This window comes from Heteronotia binoei, chromosome 1 (assembly GCF_032191835.1).
Source record: "Heteronotia binoei isolate CCM8104 ecotype False Entrance Well chromosome 1, APGP_CSIRO_Hbin_v1, whole genome shotgun sequence".
Classification (NCBI taxonomy): domain Eukaryota; kingdom Metazoa; phylum Chordata; class Lepidosauria; order Squamata; family Gekkonidae; genus Heteronotia; species Heteronotia binoei.
In genome coordinates this window covers 262,369,052-262,385,520 of record NC_083223.1, presented here as the reverse complement: position 1 = coordinate 262,385,520, position 16,469 = coordinate 262,369,052, and the positions used below count along the sequence as shown (strand labels likewise).

Genomic DNA, 16,469 nt, shown 5'->3' with positions numbered 1-16,469 from the left:
GTTTGTGAGCTGGTTTGTGTCCATCCCTAACTTCTGATATACCTTTTTGGCTTTGTGACCACATCTGTGAAAAGAGCAATACTGTTGACCCACTCTTCTGGCCACTGAGGGGTGTGTGTGGGGGGGGGGATTACCAACAGCGTAAATAAACCTAGGCTGGCATTGCCAGCAATGTGGCAGCGTCACTTCCGGCGTGCACTGGAAGTGACATTGTTGTCTTGTGGCGATGAGTTCCGCAAGTATAATGCTGCACTGTTCCTCTTTCCAAATAATGTCCTTTGCTTCTCCGGGGCCTTTGTCACTTACCTATATCACTGGGAGACATCCAGTCTCTGAAGCTCGACCCGTGCGTCATGGTCCAACGGTAGGTGAGCGGTGGGGAGCCCGCTGAGGCAAAGCAGCGCAAAGTGATGTCGTTCCCATAATCCACCTCACCGACTATCAAGCACTGAGGAACCGCTGGCCGCTCTGGTTGGTGGTGAGGGAAACAAGAAGCCAGTATCAGGACAAGTTGGGTTTTATGCCCAAGGGAGATGCCTACTGTTAGAGGGCTTCCTCCCTCCCCCTTCGAACTGTATCCAGGGATCAGCAACACATCTCCCTTTTTCTCACACCCAGGGCTTTTTTTAGTAGAAGTCCAGCAGGAACTCATTTGCATGTTAGACCACACCCCCTGACATCACCATTGTTTCACACAGGACTTTTGGGTAGAAAAAACCCAGCTGGAACTCTTTTGCATATTAGACCACTCAGGGGTGGAATTCTAGCAGGAGCTCCTTTGCATATTAGGCCACAAACCCCTGATGTAGCCAGTCCTCCAAGAGCTGAAAAGGCTCTTTTTTTGTAAGCTCTTGGAGGATTGGCTACATCAGAGGGGTGTGGCCTAATATGCAAATGAGTTCCTGCTAGAATTCCACCCCTGCTGCCAAGCCAGCCAGAACTGAGTTCCTGTGCATTCCTGCTCAAAAAGAAAGCCCTGCTCACACCAAAACTCTCTGACTGATTCCCGTCTTGCACAAGGATGACCTGGTAGTCTGGGGTTGACTAGGCATGCAGGCCCAAGTAGGCTTAGCGAGTCTGGCCTGGGAATTTCCTGGGGATTTTGGAGTGATGTAGGGTTGGCAACCAGTAGGAGGATCAGGAGGTGGGGACATGGGGGACCTGCAACATTGTCTGCGTTGCTGCATCACTTCCAATGGAAACCTGAAGTGACATAGCGGGCCTCTTGCCCGAAAGTCTCTGGTAAAACATGGAGTTTCTGTCGATTCCTAGAGCTACCCGATGGGCTTTCCCTGGAAGTGACATCATGGTGCAGCTGACATTGCCTTAATTCTTTTTTCTCCTGCTGCCTCCCCAAGTGGCGTCAAAAACTAGGGCTGCTACTGGAGGACAGAGTTGGGAGAAAGGAGGAACCACAGAGGGACTGAGGTACCGCTCTAGGAGTGCTGTTTCTACTAGACTCTCTGGTGTACCATAGAGTCTGTCCTCTAAACCTGCCATTTCCTGCAAGGGAACCAGTCTCTGTAGCCTGGAGATCAGTCGTAATTCTGGGAAAACTTCAGTCCCCGGTTGATTTTTAACAGCAAGCTATACATTGGTGGTGGGGAGTGCCGTCAAGTCGCAGCTGACCTCTGGCAATCTCGTAGGGTTTTCAAGGCCAGAGGCGTTCAGAGGTAGTCTGCCTCTGCGTAGGAACGCTTAACTTCCTTGAAGGTCTCCTATCCAAGTACTAAACAGCTTCTGAGATCTGATGAGACGGGGCTACCCTGGGCCACCCAGTTCAGGACAAAATATGCATTAGGGCATTTTTGGCACCAGGATTCAGTTTCTTGGAAAACAATTTTTCCAGGGACTGGTGTGGGGGGGGAGTACTGTGGTTTTTGCCGCCTCCCACCCGGGCCCCTGTCCCTCAAGAGGGTCTGTAAATGGGGGAGGGGGGCTGGGGTTCTTCCGCCACCTCCCTGCTAGGCAACGAAAGAAACAAATACCGTGATGTACTGGCTAACCATATTTAATAAACCCATTTAAAAACCTTTTAAATATCCTTTTTGTACTTCACAAGAAATAACAATTTCACGGAACAATTTTATCCCAGAGGTCCATTCTCACATTCCGATATTACAAGAAAGGTCCTACGAGCACCCGGATATAGGCTCATTTCATCAATGGACTTCCTCAGGAGTAATCCTTCCTATATTTCTTCCAGGGTTGCCAGCCTCTTGTAACAACCCAATGTTAATGCTCTTCTGCAACATCTTCTATCTTAAGTCTTCTCATCCACTCAATTACACAAGTGCATATATTTATATTAGGCGCTTAAGCCAGTCCAAACGTATTCATTTAAGCAGATGCACAAGCTTTCTGGCGTTTGCTGGCCAAATAGCTCTCTGCGATATTTTTATTAGAAGCAAGCTGTTCTTAAAGATGGCCAATTGCTCTTACAGCCTCTACAATAATGATTCGTTCATTCATTCTTAATTTTGAGCAAGCCGTTCTTTTGACAGCAAATTAGCTCAAAGCCACTTAACGTGTAAAATTTTAAGCAGGCCAGTACTATCCCTCTTCTACAACTGAATGCAAAAACCTCTTAGAGGCTGCAAGGGGCAGAAGCAGCTGATCTGCTTCCCCCTCCCACTTAAAGACCTCTGCTGATCAGGCAGGGGACTTTAAAGGAGGGGTAGGGGTAGGGAAAGGTCTCCTGCAAGGGGAGGTAGCTTCAGAGATCCTGGGTAGCCAAAAAGGGGCAGTGCGGCCCAGTTCTATCAGGCCATGGACTGGTGCTAGTCTGCGGCCTGGTGGTTGGGGACTCTGCATGAGGGGATACAATTATAAATGCCAGAACAAGAGAGTCCTTTGGCTCTCAACCCTTCTTGAACTGGGGTGGGGGGGAACCTCACACATCCCACAAAAAACCCCCCCACCTTGTACGGCAATGGTCACTTTGTGGGTGGCCTCGGTGGTTTTCTTCACTGTGCATTCGTAAGTGGCCGAGTCGGTGACCTGCACATCGCGAAGCTGCATAGAGGCGTCGTACAGGCTGGGATCTGCAGAAGTGAAACCGACCCTCTGTTGGAGATCTGGAGGTCCAGGACGGACGATCTGGTGGTCATGGTAGCTCAGGAGCTTGTGGGAACAAGGAGGAGAAGATGAAGGGGGCACACCCTAAATGAAGCCAGCCAGAACTCTGAGAAAGGGTGCATAGACGCCATGCCCACCCCCTAAAACGCAAAACTGTCCACAGAAGCCAGCTTCTTACGAACCTCAGCTTCTGTTGCTCAAAGCAAGTTTCTAGCCCTCATGAAGGTAGTTTCAGAGGGTAGCCATGTTGGTTTGCCATAGAAGATCCGGACCCAACAAGTTTTTGAGAGTCAAAGCATCAGATATCGGATTGAGAGAACTCTGACACTCAAACGCTCATACCTTGAAAATTTTGTTGGTCTCTTCCAGTGCTACCGGATTCAAATCTAGCTCTAATCCCTAGCTGAATGCACTGCCCTGTGCTACCGGAGAAGGGCATGCAGTTACTGCACAATGGTGGAAACATTTCTGGTGGCCACTGTATGTAGTGTCCTACACTGTCATTGAAAGGGTAAGAGGTGCATGGTTTGTGAGCAGGCCAGAAGAAGAAGAAGACTGAAGATTTATACCCCACCCTTCTCTCTGAATCAGAGACTTCGATTGGCTTACAATCTCCTATATCTTCTCCCCCCACAACAGACCCGCTGTGAGGTGGGTGGGGCTGAGAAGGCTCTCACGGCAGCTGCCCTTTCAAGGACAACTCCTATGACAGCTATGGCTGACCCAAGGCCATTCCAGCAGCTGCAAGTGGAGGAGTGGGGAATTAAACCTGGGTCTCCCAGATAAGAGTCTGCACACTTAACCACTGCACCAAACTGGCTCTCATGGGAGTATGTAGTGGGGTGGGCAGGAGGGGAGTGCAAGCAGAAGGACTGGGGGTATGCAGGGGATCCTAGGCACTCTCCTCAGAGGCCACCCCTAAAAAACCTGGAACTGGCCCTGTACACAAACATATGAAGTGGCACTATATAAAGTGGCACTATATTTATTTATTTATTTATGTTATACTTATATCCCGCCCATTCCATACAGACTCAAGGCAGCTAACAGCATAAAATAGACAGTAAACTAAACAATATTAAAACAATAGAACAATCAGATAAATAACAATGGTGCTACTTCAGGCGAGCCAGTTTGGTGTAGTGGTTAAGTGTGCGGACTCTTATCTGGGAGAACCGGGTTTGATTCCCCACTCCTCCACTTGCAGCTGCTGGAATGGCCTTGGGTCAGCAATAGCTCTGGCAGAGATTGTCCTTGGAAGGGCAGCTGCTGTGAGAGCCCTCTCAGCCCCACCCACCTCACAGGGTGTCTTTTGTGGGGGAGGAAGGTAAAGGAGATTGTAGGCCGCTCTGAGCCTCTGTCCTTGAAAGGGCAGCTGCTGTGAGAGCCTTCTCAGCCCCACCCACCTCACAGGGTGTTTGTTGTGGGGGAGGAAGGTAAAAGAGATTGTGAGCCGCTCTGAGACTCTTCGGAGTGGAGGGCGGGATATAAATCCAATAACTTCTTCTTCTTCTTCTAAAGTCAGACCACTGGTCCTTCTGGTTTAGTAGATCTGCTTGCTAGGGTTGCCAATTCCATCTTGGGAGATTCCTGGAAGTTCTGGAGCAGTGCCTGGAAGGGGAAGAGTTTGCAGCAGGGATGCGCATCATCGCTCTAGGAATTCTGTTTCTGTGTCTGACCAATTTCCCACAAGTCTTATACCGCTCTCACACTCCTCTTCTCCATGGGCTTTCCATCGGATTTCACACTATCTGCCCTGGGGCTGCAACTAGCTTCACCTTTTTCGAGCAGCAAACAGAAACTAGGTTTTAGAGGATCTTGTTTGCTGCGCGAAAGAGGCAGAGCGAGTTGCAGTCTTGGGGCAGCTTGTGCAAAATCCAACGGAAGCTCGCTGAGAGTGAGAGCAGGGTAAGGCTAGTGGGGAAACGATTTCTGTCGAACACCACAGAGCCCATTCTCCAAAGTTGCCAACTCCTCCAGGGGAACTGATCTCTGTAGACTAGAGAGTTATTGTAATTCTGACACATCTCCAGGCCCTTTCGGAGGTAAAAAGGTGAACAAGTTTACAAAGAGATAACAGTATTAACTATTTTTATTAACCACTTAAGATACTCTGGGGAGGGACGGTGGCTCAGTGGTAGAGCATCTGCTTGGGAAGCAGAAGGTCCCAGGTTCAATCCCCGGCATCTCCAAAAAAGGGTCGAGGCAACGAGGTGTGAAAAATCTCAGACCCTAGAGAGCCGCTGCCAGTCTGAGTAGACAATACTGACTTTGATGGACCAAGGGTCTGATTCAGTATAAGGCAGCTTCATATGTCCATATAATAATTTTTAAAATTCACGTGCAATAAATTCATCCACATTTGTATAAAGTGGAATCTGTCTTCTCATCATTCTGAACTTTTGTTCCTAAAATTCTTACGGACTGTATTCAGAATTACTCCACAAGCACTTTAATGGACTGAGAGAATTTGCATTGGAAAGAGATGTGCACTTTATTTTATTTATTTACATTATATTTACCGTATTTTTCGCACCATAAGATGCACTTCCCCCCCCCAAAAAAAGTGGGGGGGGAGTGTGTGCGTCTTATGGAGCGAAGGTACGTACCTTCCTCCGGGGGGGGGCGCGATCCGCTGCCTCCGCCTCTGATCCCGGCACTTCCCCCGCGTCTGCCTGCCTGGCTCCAGCTCTGATGCTTACAGCAAGTGCCAGGATCGCTCCCTCCGCCCTCTGATCCCAGCGCTTGCTTTAAGCATCAGAGCTGAAGCCAGGCAGACAGGCACGGAGAAAGCACGCCGCCCCCTCCACAGCCAGCACTCGCGAAGCGCTGGGTTTGCGGAGGGGACAGGTGCTTCCCCCGTGCCTGCATGCCTGGCTGGGAGACAAGCGGCGAGATTGCTCCCTGCGAAGTGCTGGGTTTGCAGTGGGGACGGAGGGAGCGATCTCGCCGCTTGTCTCCCAGCCAGGCACCTGCGTCTAATGGTCCGGAGTGTCTAATGGACCGAAAAATATGGTATATCCCGCCCATTCCATACAGACTCAAGGTGGCTAACATAAAATAGACAGTAAACAAAACAATATTAAAACAATAGAACAATAGAACACAGGGCTTTCTTGTAGACAATGCCCGGCAGGAACTCATTTGCATATTAGGCCACACCCTGATGCCAATCCAGCCGGAATTGCGTTCCTGTGAGTTCCTGCTTTAAAAAAGCCCTGCTTTTAGGACATGAAAGCTTACATTTAGAATAAATTTTTGTTGGTCTTAAAGGTGCTACTGGGCTCCAACTTTGTTGTCCTGCCCCAGACCAACATGGCTGCCCACCTGAATCTTTTTAGTAAACTTATTCATGGCATATGCTGTGAACCTCTTCTTGGTTATTTCCCCCCTGGAGGCTGGCAACTCTGCATTCACTAAGACTTGGAAGCGCATCTTCATGTTTGAGGAGCAAAGCATTAAGATGGTATTAAAATGAATTAAATTGAGATTTACCAAAGCTATAAATACAGGTTGCCGTGAAAAGATCAGATCTGTGTTAACCTCAGCACGATGAGTTAGTAAGCTCTCTGGGCTCGCTGACAGGGAACGGTCTTTCCCAACACCGAGATCCTTTAATTGGAGACGCCAGGGAACAAGCCTGAAAACTTTGGCATGCAAAGCAGATATTTCACCACTCCTAGATTCAAGCTGACTTCTCCTAGAAATGTTGCTCATTTCCACTGATAAGAACACGATGCCGGGTCAAACTATTGGTGCAGATAACTCAGAACTGTCTACTCTGACTGGTAGCAGGCAAGAAACATCTTTCCCAACAGGGAAGGCCGAGGCTCAGTGGTAGGCTTAACATGCCAAAGGTTGCAGGTTCAATCTCCGGCATCTCCAGTTGTCCATCTGACAGCGATGCGGAACTTGTGAATTTAGGGGGAGGTATTTGTGAATTTGCTCCATTGTGCAGAGGGTTGAACTAGATGACCCTGGAGGTCCTTTCCAACTCTATGATTCCCACACTCACCGGGTTGCTCTGAGGATACTGTCCGGGCTTCACCTGCGTCCACTGGATATCCCAAGCGCTGTCGGGAGTGTTGTCTTCTGGGTCTGTTGAAAAGGGGCACCCCAGTTTGACGGACTCCCCCCTGGGCAGGTAGATGATTTTCTGCCCATCGTCAGTGATCCTCACGGCGGAACTCAAAGCTAAAACAGGAACCAAACAGCATCATTAAAACTGGTTTCTCCAAGGGAAAGAAGCCCTCCACTGCGGTGCCTTTAACAGTTATTGACACTCCCGACAGGATAGCGTCTTTGCCCAATCCTTTTCCAGCCTTGGATTAAGAATGCAGGAAGAGTCCTGCCGGATCAGAGCAGCGGTCCTTGTGGTGCAGCATCCTGCATCACTAAGGCACCAAGGTGGCCTCCTGGCCTGGACCCGTTTCTTGCCATGGCTTGATGGGGGTAGCGAGAGAGGAATAGGGGGCATTCAGCATTGTGCCAATGCCGTGACATTACTTCTGGTGTCATAATAGGATTGGCTACAGCTCTCCAAGATCTCAGGCAAAGAATGACCTCTCCAAACTCTTGCTACTGGGAATTTGTCCCACGCAAAGCACATACTGTACGGATGAGCTATGGCCTAAGTTGCAAACCAGAAGTGACATCATCACACTGGCACAATATTCTAGGGGTCAGCCAGAGGTTGGGTGACTCCTAGAGTATAGGGTTGCCAGCCTCCAGGTGGGGCCTGGAGATCTCTCGCTTTTACAACTGATCTCCAGCTGGCAGAGATCAGCTCCCCTGGAGAAAATGGCTACTTTGAAGGTAGGGTTGCCAAATCCAATTCAAGAAATATCTGGGGACTTTGGGGGTGGAGCCAGGAGTCTTTGGGGGTGGAGCCAGGAGACATTAGGGGCGGAGCCAAGATCAAGGCTGTGACAAGCATAATTGAACTCCAAAGGGAGTTCTGACCATCACATTTAAAGGGACGGTACACCTTTTCAAGTCCTTCTTCCATAGGAAATAATGAAGGATAGGGGCACCTTCTTTTGGGGCTTATAGAATTGGACCCCCTGGTCCAATCTTTTTGAAACTTGGGGGGTATTTTGGGGAGAGGCACTAGATGCTATACTAAAAATTTGGTTCCTCTACCCCCCAAAACAGCCCCCCAGAGCCCCAGATACCTGTGGATCAATTCTCCATGATTTTCTATGGGAATAAATCTCCATAGGGAATAACAGAGTTCCCAGCAGATATTTCCCTCCCCTCCCCCCGCTTTCTGACGACCCTGAAGCAGGGGGAGGGCCTCCAAACTGGGGGATCCCCTGCCCCCACCTGGGGATTGGCAACCCTATTTGAAGGGTGGACTCTAGGGCACTGTACCCTGCCGAGCCCCCACCCCTCTCCAAACCCTGCCCTCTTCTGGATCAACCCTCAAAGTCTCCAGGCCTTTTCCAACATAAACCTGGCAACCCTACTACAGCATCACACTGACGTGATGATGTCACTTCCGTTCTGCACTGGAAGTGATGTCATGGCATCAGCATGACAGCAATCACGTAAGTTCCCCACCTCCTACAATTTCCCACTGGTTGCCAGTGCTGGGCTGGAAACCCAAGGTATCATACCATGGCTAACTCATTGCCCCAGAGGGCAAAGAGTCCAAGGTCTTCTCTTGATGCTGCTTCCTGGCTAGGGTTGCCAGGTCCAATTCAAGAAATATCTGGGGACTTTGGAGGTGGAGCCAGGAGCAAACGGAGGTCTTGCCATCACATTTACAGGGACCGCACACCTTTTAACTGCTTTCCCTCCGTTGGAAATAATGAAAGATAGGGGCACCTACTGGGAGGGGGCTGTTTTGGGGGGAAGAAACACCAAATTTGCAGCATAGCATCCGATGCCTCTCCTCAAACTCTCCAAGTTTCAAAAGAATTGGACCAGGGGGTCCATAGCATCGGATGCTATGCTGCACATTTGGTGTTTCTTCCCCAAAAAACAGCCCCCTCCCAGCCCCAGATACCCACAGATCAATTCTCCATTATACCCTATGGGAATCAGCCTCCACAGGGAATACCGGAGTGCCCAGCAGACATCTCCCTTCCGCCCCCTCTTTCTTATGACCCTGAAGTGAGGGAGGGCCCCCAAATCGAGGTATCCCCTGCCCCCACCTGGGGATTGGCAACCCTATTCCCAGCACTGGTATTCAGCCTCTGTACATGGAGGTTCCCTTTACTCATCATTGCTAGTAGCCTTTGATGGACGTTTCCTCCATGAATCTTATTCCCCTCGAGGCCACCTATGCTCACGGCCATCACCGTGTCCACTGGCAGTGAATTCCAGTTTCATTACCCGTTGAATCCAGAAGCATTTCCTTCTATCTGATTGTATTAGCATCGCGGTGATTAACACAAAACATGTGAGCCACAAGCAAAACGCATCTGGTTTGCAGATCCCATTTGCTAAGGAGCTCTTAATGATTTTGTGCGTAATTTAAAACGAGACGCCTTTAGAATATATTTGCATCTGCCGCGTTAGCAGCAATAAGCAGCTGGATGCGAGGCACCCCTTGTGGGCGCATGAGCAGAACTCCCTGGGCCATTGGGGTTGATGGGAATTGTAGTTTTCTAAGCCTTCCTATGCAGTTTTGGGGGACTGCGGGGGTGACCAAAAGTTATGTACAGGGCCGGTGCGTGGGAGTAGGCAAAGTAGGCAGTCGCCTAGAGCGCCACCTGGCCTAGGGGTACCACTGACACCCCCTCCCCGATGCATGATGACTCTGGCTCCCGAGCACTGTCACCTTGTCCTCTCCCATCACCAAGCTGCCCTCAACAAAGCCAAGCCACCCCCCCTCTCCCCGATGTGTGACTTGGCCTCATCCTATCCCGCCATCCTCCTTCCTGGCGTAGCCGGCAAGCACTTATTCCCACCATTTTTAAATAACTTAGCATATTTTTTTTTTGGAAAAAATTAAAATTAAAAATCAGTAAATTAAAAATGTGAAAAGTTTCAAGTTTGGCGCTCTTCATTTTCCCTATATTTTTTAATAATGTTGGGGGGGAGCACTAGTGGGTGATTCGCCTAGGGAGCCAGAAAGCCTAGCACCAGCCCTGGTTATGCAAGGAAAGACCGGGAAGAATTGGGATTTGTCCTCTGTACGAAGAGTCAGTCCCCTCACATCAGGTTAAGCCTTCCCCTTTGGAAGGACAAGGTTTGTGGCTTGAGCAGCAGGTTTAGGGTTGCCAATCCCCAGGCGGGGGCAGGGGATCCCCTGGTTTGGAGGCCCTCCCCCCGCTTCAGGGTCATCAGAAAGTGGGGAGGGGGGAGGGAAATATCTGCTGGGCACTCCATCATTCCCTATGGAGAGTGATTCCCATAGGGTATAATGGAGAATTGATCCGTAGGTATCTGGGGTGCTGGGGGGGGGCAGTGTTTTGAGGTAGAGGCACCAAAATTTCAGCATAGCTTTCAGTGCCTCTCCTCAAAACACCCGGCATGTTTCAAAAGGATTGGATCAAGGGGGTCCCATTCTATGAGCCCCCCAAAGAAGGTACCCCTCATTATTTCCTATGGAAAGAAGGCATCTAAAAGGTGTGCGGTGCCTTTAAATGCGATGGCCAGAACTCCCTTTGGAGTTCAATTATGCTTGTCACAACCTTGCTCCTAGCTCCACCCCTAAAGTCTCCTGGCTCCACCCCAAAGTATCCTGGCTCCACCCCCAAAGTCCCCAGATATTTCTTGAATTGGATTTGGCAACCCTAAGCAGGTTGCCAACTCTAGATTGGAAAAATTCCTGGAGAATTGGGGGCAGAGACTGGGGAAGGTGCAGTTTGGGGAAGGAGAAGGAGTTCAGCAAGGATGTCATGCAAAGGACTCCAGCCTCCAAAGCTGTCATTTCCTTCAAGGGAGCCAATCTCTGCAGTCTAAAGATGAGCTGTAATTCCACGAGACCCACCCCAACCCACCCCGGTCCCATCTGAAGGTTGGCAACCCAGAGGCTGTGCTAGATGCACACATCTGGTTCATATCCCGTTGAGCTCTTGCAAAAGGCCAACTATTTGGGGACTGTTTGAACGGGATCTTTGCCAAAACATGCACACTTTTGGAACCATCTAGGGATGTTAGTTTGAAAGACACTACTGGGCTCTTTGCTATTTTGCAGCAACAGACGAACACGGCTAACTTCTCTGCATCAGAATCCATCTAAGTCAGTATTGCCCACTCAGACTGGCAGCAGCTCACCAGGGTTTTAGGCAGAGATCTTTTACATCACCTACTGCCAGATCGTTTAACTGGAGATACTGGGGATTGCCAATCCCCAGGTGGGGGCAGACGCTCCACCACTGAACCACGGCCCTTCCCACCTTTCACAAACACCCATGATGCAGAGGCAGGCAATGGCAAACTACTTCTAATCATCTCCTGCCTTGAAGGGTGTTTTTACATTCAGTTTGATCTGGAGTTTTAGAGTTTTCAAATCGTCTGCCACCGTTCTGCTTTAATTATTTTCCTTTTTCATTTCTGGATTTGCTCTGCTCATTTTGCGTAGCCAAACTTCTATATCGCCCGCTGAAAGTGTTTCAATTTGGGGGTGGGGGGGTCTCTGATCAGAGGGCAGCCAGAATACCAGTGCTTAGTTAAATGTATACAATTGCTTGGAAATCATGTCAACACTGCAAAAACCATACAAATTTAAATTACAAGAGGAGGCAAGCAATGATATGTTAAGATTTCAAGCGCTGTCAGTTCTCATGCAAATTACTGCGCCTTGTGGCTTTTGGAGGAGTCTTTTAAAATGCATGAAAACTGCAATACAAGTTTGAAACGCCTGTAGAGAAACGAACGGATCACAACTAGTTTCGAGAAAAACGTTGCAGCAGCAGCGCCGGAACCCATCTCACTGAAGCAAATGTAGATGCTTCGGGCAGCAGTGATGCAAAACAGTTGTGAGAACGTTAGGTAACGTAAAAGGTGAGTTTCCAATGCAGTGATAGAGAGTCACAAACTGTCCCCAAAAACACCCCAAAAAACGATGCTGTAAGTTGTCTGCAACTTGATGGCACTTTTCACCACAGCTGTGGAAGATTGGAAAATAGCTTTCATTCTCACGCAGTAGGAGATTAGCAAGTGGACTCGTGCCAGTGTTGCGAAACGATCCCTGCTTTATGTAGGATTCTTATCTCGCTTTACTTGCTGGTTCCAGCATGAATTTGGGGGGGGGGGGGGGGGAATTGTTCCTCTTTTGCATTTATTCAGCTGAACTATTTCTGCTCTGATATTTTTGACCCTTGCAGATAGATTCAAGTGGGCATCTAGGCTTCCCAATCCCCAGGTCCCAGAGGGGATCCCCCGGTTTTACAGGCTTCCCCCCTCCCCTAGCCAGCTGGCTGGCGGGGGAAGCCCCGCCCCCAGAGCCATCATGCACCTCTATGAACGATTCCCATAGGGAATGATGGGGAATTGATCTGCGGGTATCGAGGGCTCTGGGGGGGGCTGTTTTTTGAGATAGAGGCACCAAATTTTCAGTATAGCATCTAGTGCCTCTCCCCAAAGTACCTCCCAAGTTTCAAAAAGATTGGACCAGGGGGTCCAATTCTATGAGCCCCAAAAGAAGGTGCCCCTATCCTTCATTATTTCCTATGGAAGGAAGGCATTTAAAAATTTGTGCAGTCCCTTTAAATGTGATGGCCAGAACTCCCTTGAAGTTCAATTATGCTTGTCACACCCTTGCTCTCGGCTCCGCCCCCAATGTCTCCTGGCTCCACCCCCAAAGACTCCTGGCTCCACCCCCAAAGTCCCCAGATATTTCTTAAATTGGACTTGGTTGGCAACCCTATGGGCATCCGAGTTGGTCTGAAGCAGTAAAACAAAGTAGGCGTCCAGTAGCACCTATAGTTTTATTCAGAATGTAAGCTTTCGCGTGCATGTATACTGCATCAGATAATGGAATGGGATACAATGAGCAGAACTACCCACTGGCTATAAGTAGCTCTGCTCACTGTACCCCATTCCATTGTCTGATGAAGTATGCATGCATACAAAAACTTACATTCTAAATAAAACTTTGTTGGTCTTAAAGGTGCCACTGGATTCCTGCTTTATTTTTGGCCCTTGACAGAGAGATGTACCAATCGGCATCGACAGCCAGCAGACTAAATATAGAACAAGCCCTATAAAAGCAATGAATCAGCAAATTCGGGCAAGTGTGGACGTATCTGCCTTGCTGATCTTCAAGTCGTTCTAAACGCACACCGTAATTAATTCCAGCTGCCAATTAGCATCTTTCATTCCTTTTCAACTGCTAATAAGGGACCGAGAGCAGACCAGTAATTTACTAACTTCATTACATCCATTCAAAATAATAATTTTTTCCCCTTGTGGACATCCTGACTCAAATAGCGATGCCAACATTATGCAAAGCGATTCCGGGTTTCATAATAAATACGAATGTTGCTTGGGTGTTGCCAGCCTCCTCGAAATCATTCCAAACAAATAAAAATAACCATCGGTAAACAATTCCCAGATCTCTGGTTGTGTGATTGAGCGGATCCATTCAGACGTGCCATCAAATTAATCCGTACCCTCTAATAAAGTAAATGATTTACTATGCGATGCTGAGTTCCTGCAGTGTGTGTGGGGGAGGTATTTGTGAATTTCCTGCATTGTGTAGAGGGCTGGACTAGATGACCCTGGAGGTCCCTTCCAACTCTATGATTCTATGAAACCCCCCCTGGCATCAATGAGTGTAGACTGGAGTAACTGTGAAATGAGATCGTGCTGTTAAAGAAGCCATTGAAATATCCTTTCATTGCAGGACTTTCAGTCCAAAATGGACCTTCAACGGCAAGAGTATATATCACAGGGGTGGCCAAACTAAGAGCCACATAGAAAAAATGTCAGATGTTTTGAGAGAAGAAAGGAAGGAAGGAAAATAGATGGGAGAAAAGGTGGAAAGAAAGCAACTTTAAATGCAGTCTCCAAGCTGCCAGTTGCTTGGCTTGGCAAAGTGATTTAAAGAGAGAAATGCCTTCTCCAAGCTGGCCAACGGGGGAGGGGACTTCAAGAGCCACACAATATGTGTGAAAGAGCCACATGTGGCTCCCGAGCCAGTTTGGCCACCCCTGGTATATCAGTAGCTGAAGGGGAGGGAACAACAGTAGTTTCATTATGCCGCAACCTGTTGTGAAGAAGCTCAGAGAAAAACCACTGCTGTGTGCATAGGGTTGCCAAGTCCAATTCAAGAAATATCTGGGGACTTTGGGGGTGGAGCCAGGAGACTTTGGGGGGTGGGGCCAGGAGACATTGGGGGTGGAGCCAGGAGCAAGGGTGTGACAAGCATAATTGAATTCCAAGGGAGTTCTGGCCATCACATTTAAAGGGACCGCACACCTTTTAAAATGCCTTTCTTCCATAGGAAATAATGAAGGATAGGGGCACCTTATTTTTGGGCTCATAGAATTGGACCCCCTGGTCCAATCCTTTTGAAACTTGGGAGGTATTTTGGGGAGAGGCACTAGATGCTATTCTGAAAATTTGGTGCCTCTACCTCAAAAAACAGTTCCCCCAGAGCCCCCGATAACCTGCAGATCAATTCTTAATCATTCCCTATGGGAATTGTTCATGGAGGTGCATAATGGCTGTGGGGGTGGGGCTTCCCCCGCCGGCCAGCTGGCTGGGAGAGGGCGGAAGCCTGTAAAACTGGGGAAGCCTGTAAAACTGCTGGGACCTGGGGATTGGGAAGCCTCTGTGTGAAAAGGCCCTCACACAGTGCTTTTTTTGTAGAAAAAGCCCGGCAGGGACTCATCTGCATATTAGGCCACACACTCTGATACCAAGCCAACTGCTCAAAAAAAGCCCTGGCCCAGGCTGGTGCAAGCATGGCAGATCTTGGAAGCTAAGCAGGATCAGCCCCGGTTGGTATATGTATGGGAAAGTCTATGCAGAGGCAAGCAATGGCCCACCACCTCTGACCATCTCTTGCCTTAAAAACCATACAGGGACACCGTACGTCCTCTGCAACTTGACAGTACTTTCCGCCGCCAGTTTTGTGACACTGTGAGCCTCATGCCTTATTCATCAGTTAATCCCATTAGAATAGGGGAAGGATGGTTGTGCATTCCTGCGTTAAGCAGCAGCTGGATTAGATTACCCTTGGAAGTCTCTTCCAGCTCCAGGCTTCTGTTTCTTAATACGCTTGCATCAGGGCTGGATTAACAATTAGGCAAAGTAGGCACAGGCCTATGGGCCCCATGCCTTTAGGGGCCCCGGGCCAGCTCCCCCCCGCCCCCCATTTCCCCCCTGCTTGCAGCCCTCCCAGCCTGCATGCACAGCCAGCAACTGAGCTGCTCTTTGCCCGACTTGCCTGGTGTGGCTGCTGCTGGTGTTGTCTCCAAGTTTGCCTCTCTCTACTTCTCCCCCACAGCTTTGTTAAGGGGGCTTTTGAGAAGGGGCCTGCAGGCTGCAGTGGGGGCTATGGGTGGGGGTTCCAACTCTGAGATAATCTGTGAGAGGGGCCCCCCGAGATTTTGACTGCCTAGGGGCCTGCACGGGGTTTAATCCAGCACTGGCTTGCATCCTTTAAAACATTTACACACGGTCACTATAAGATTCTCTTGAACCAGCTTTTAGCATGAAGAACTTGACTAAATTTTGTCCTTTGCCAAAACTTTTAGCCTCGCTCTGCACCTGTTCAAAACTGCACTAGATTTCTGAGCTATTGACTTACTTATTTAGAGACTTTTGCAAAAGTATTTTTGTTATTCAAAGGGCTGGATCTCGCGGCGACACCGCCGATGTGGCAAGCCTGGGCTGTCAATGGGTGTGTTTCTAGGACTGTGCTTGGCAGGGCTTTTTGTAGCAGGAACTCCTTTGCATATTAGGCCACACACCCCTGATGTAGCCAATACTCCCAAGATCTTAGAGTAAGTCCTGAAAGAACAACCCTGTAAGCTCTTGGAGGATTGGCTACATCTGGGGGGGGGGCAAGGCCTAATATGCAAAGGAGCTCCTGCCACAGAAAAGGCCCAGCCTGCAAGAGATTCCCTCCACCTACGGCTGCCAATCCCCAGGTGGGGACAGGGGATCTCCCGGTTTTGAGGCCCTCTTCCCACTTCAGAGTCATGAGAAAGTGGGAGGGAGGGACAGAAGTGTTTGCTGGGCACTCCATTATTCCCTAAGGAAACCTAATAGAAAATTGATCCATAATAGAAAATTGATCCATGGGTATCTGGGGCTCTGGGGGGAGGCTGTTTTTTGAGATAGAGACACCAAATTTGCAGCACAGCATCCAATGCCTCTCCTCAAAAGACCCTCCAAGTTTCAAAAGGATCGGACCAGGGGGTCCAATTCTATGAGCTCCAAAAGAAGGTTCCCCTATCCTTCATTATTTCTAATGGAGGGAAGGC

General features: G+C 49.1%; 1 protein-coding gene across 1 annotated transcript in view; it reads right to left on the bottom strand.

Moving 5' to 3' along the window:
• LOC132580992 (V-set and immunoglobulin domain-containing protein 8-like) overlaps window positions 1–16,469 on the bottom strand; it is a 42,945-nt gene that overhangs the window by 16,080 nt on the left and 10,396 nt on the right. Inside the window, exons 2-4 of the mRNA XM_060252037.1 lie at window positions 7,094–7,272; window positions 2,922–3,123; window positions 307–468 (exon numbers count right to left, since the gene is read on the bottom strand). Coding sequence (XP_060108020.1) covers window positions 307–468; window positions 2,922–3,123; window positions 7,094–7,272 — 543 coding nt within the window. The remainder of the gene's footprint in view (window positions 1–306; window positions 469–2,921; window positions 3,124–7,093; window positions 7,273–16,469) is intronic.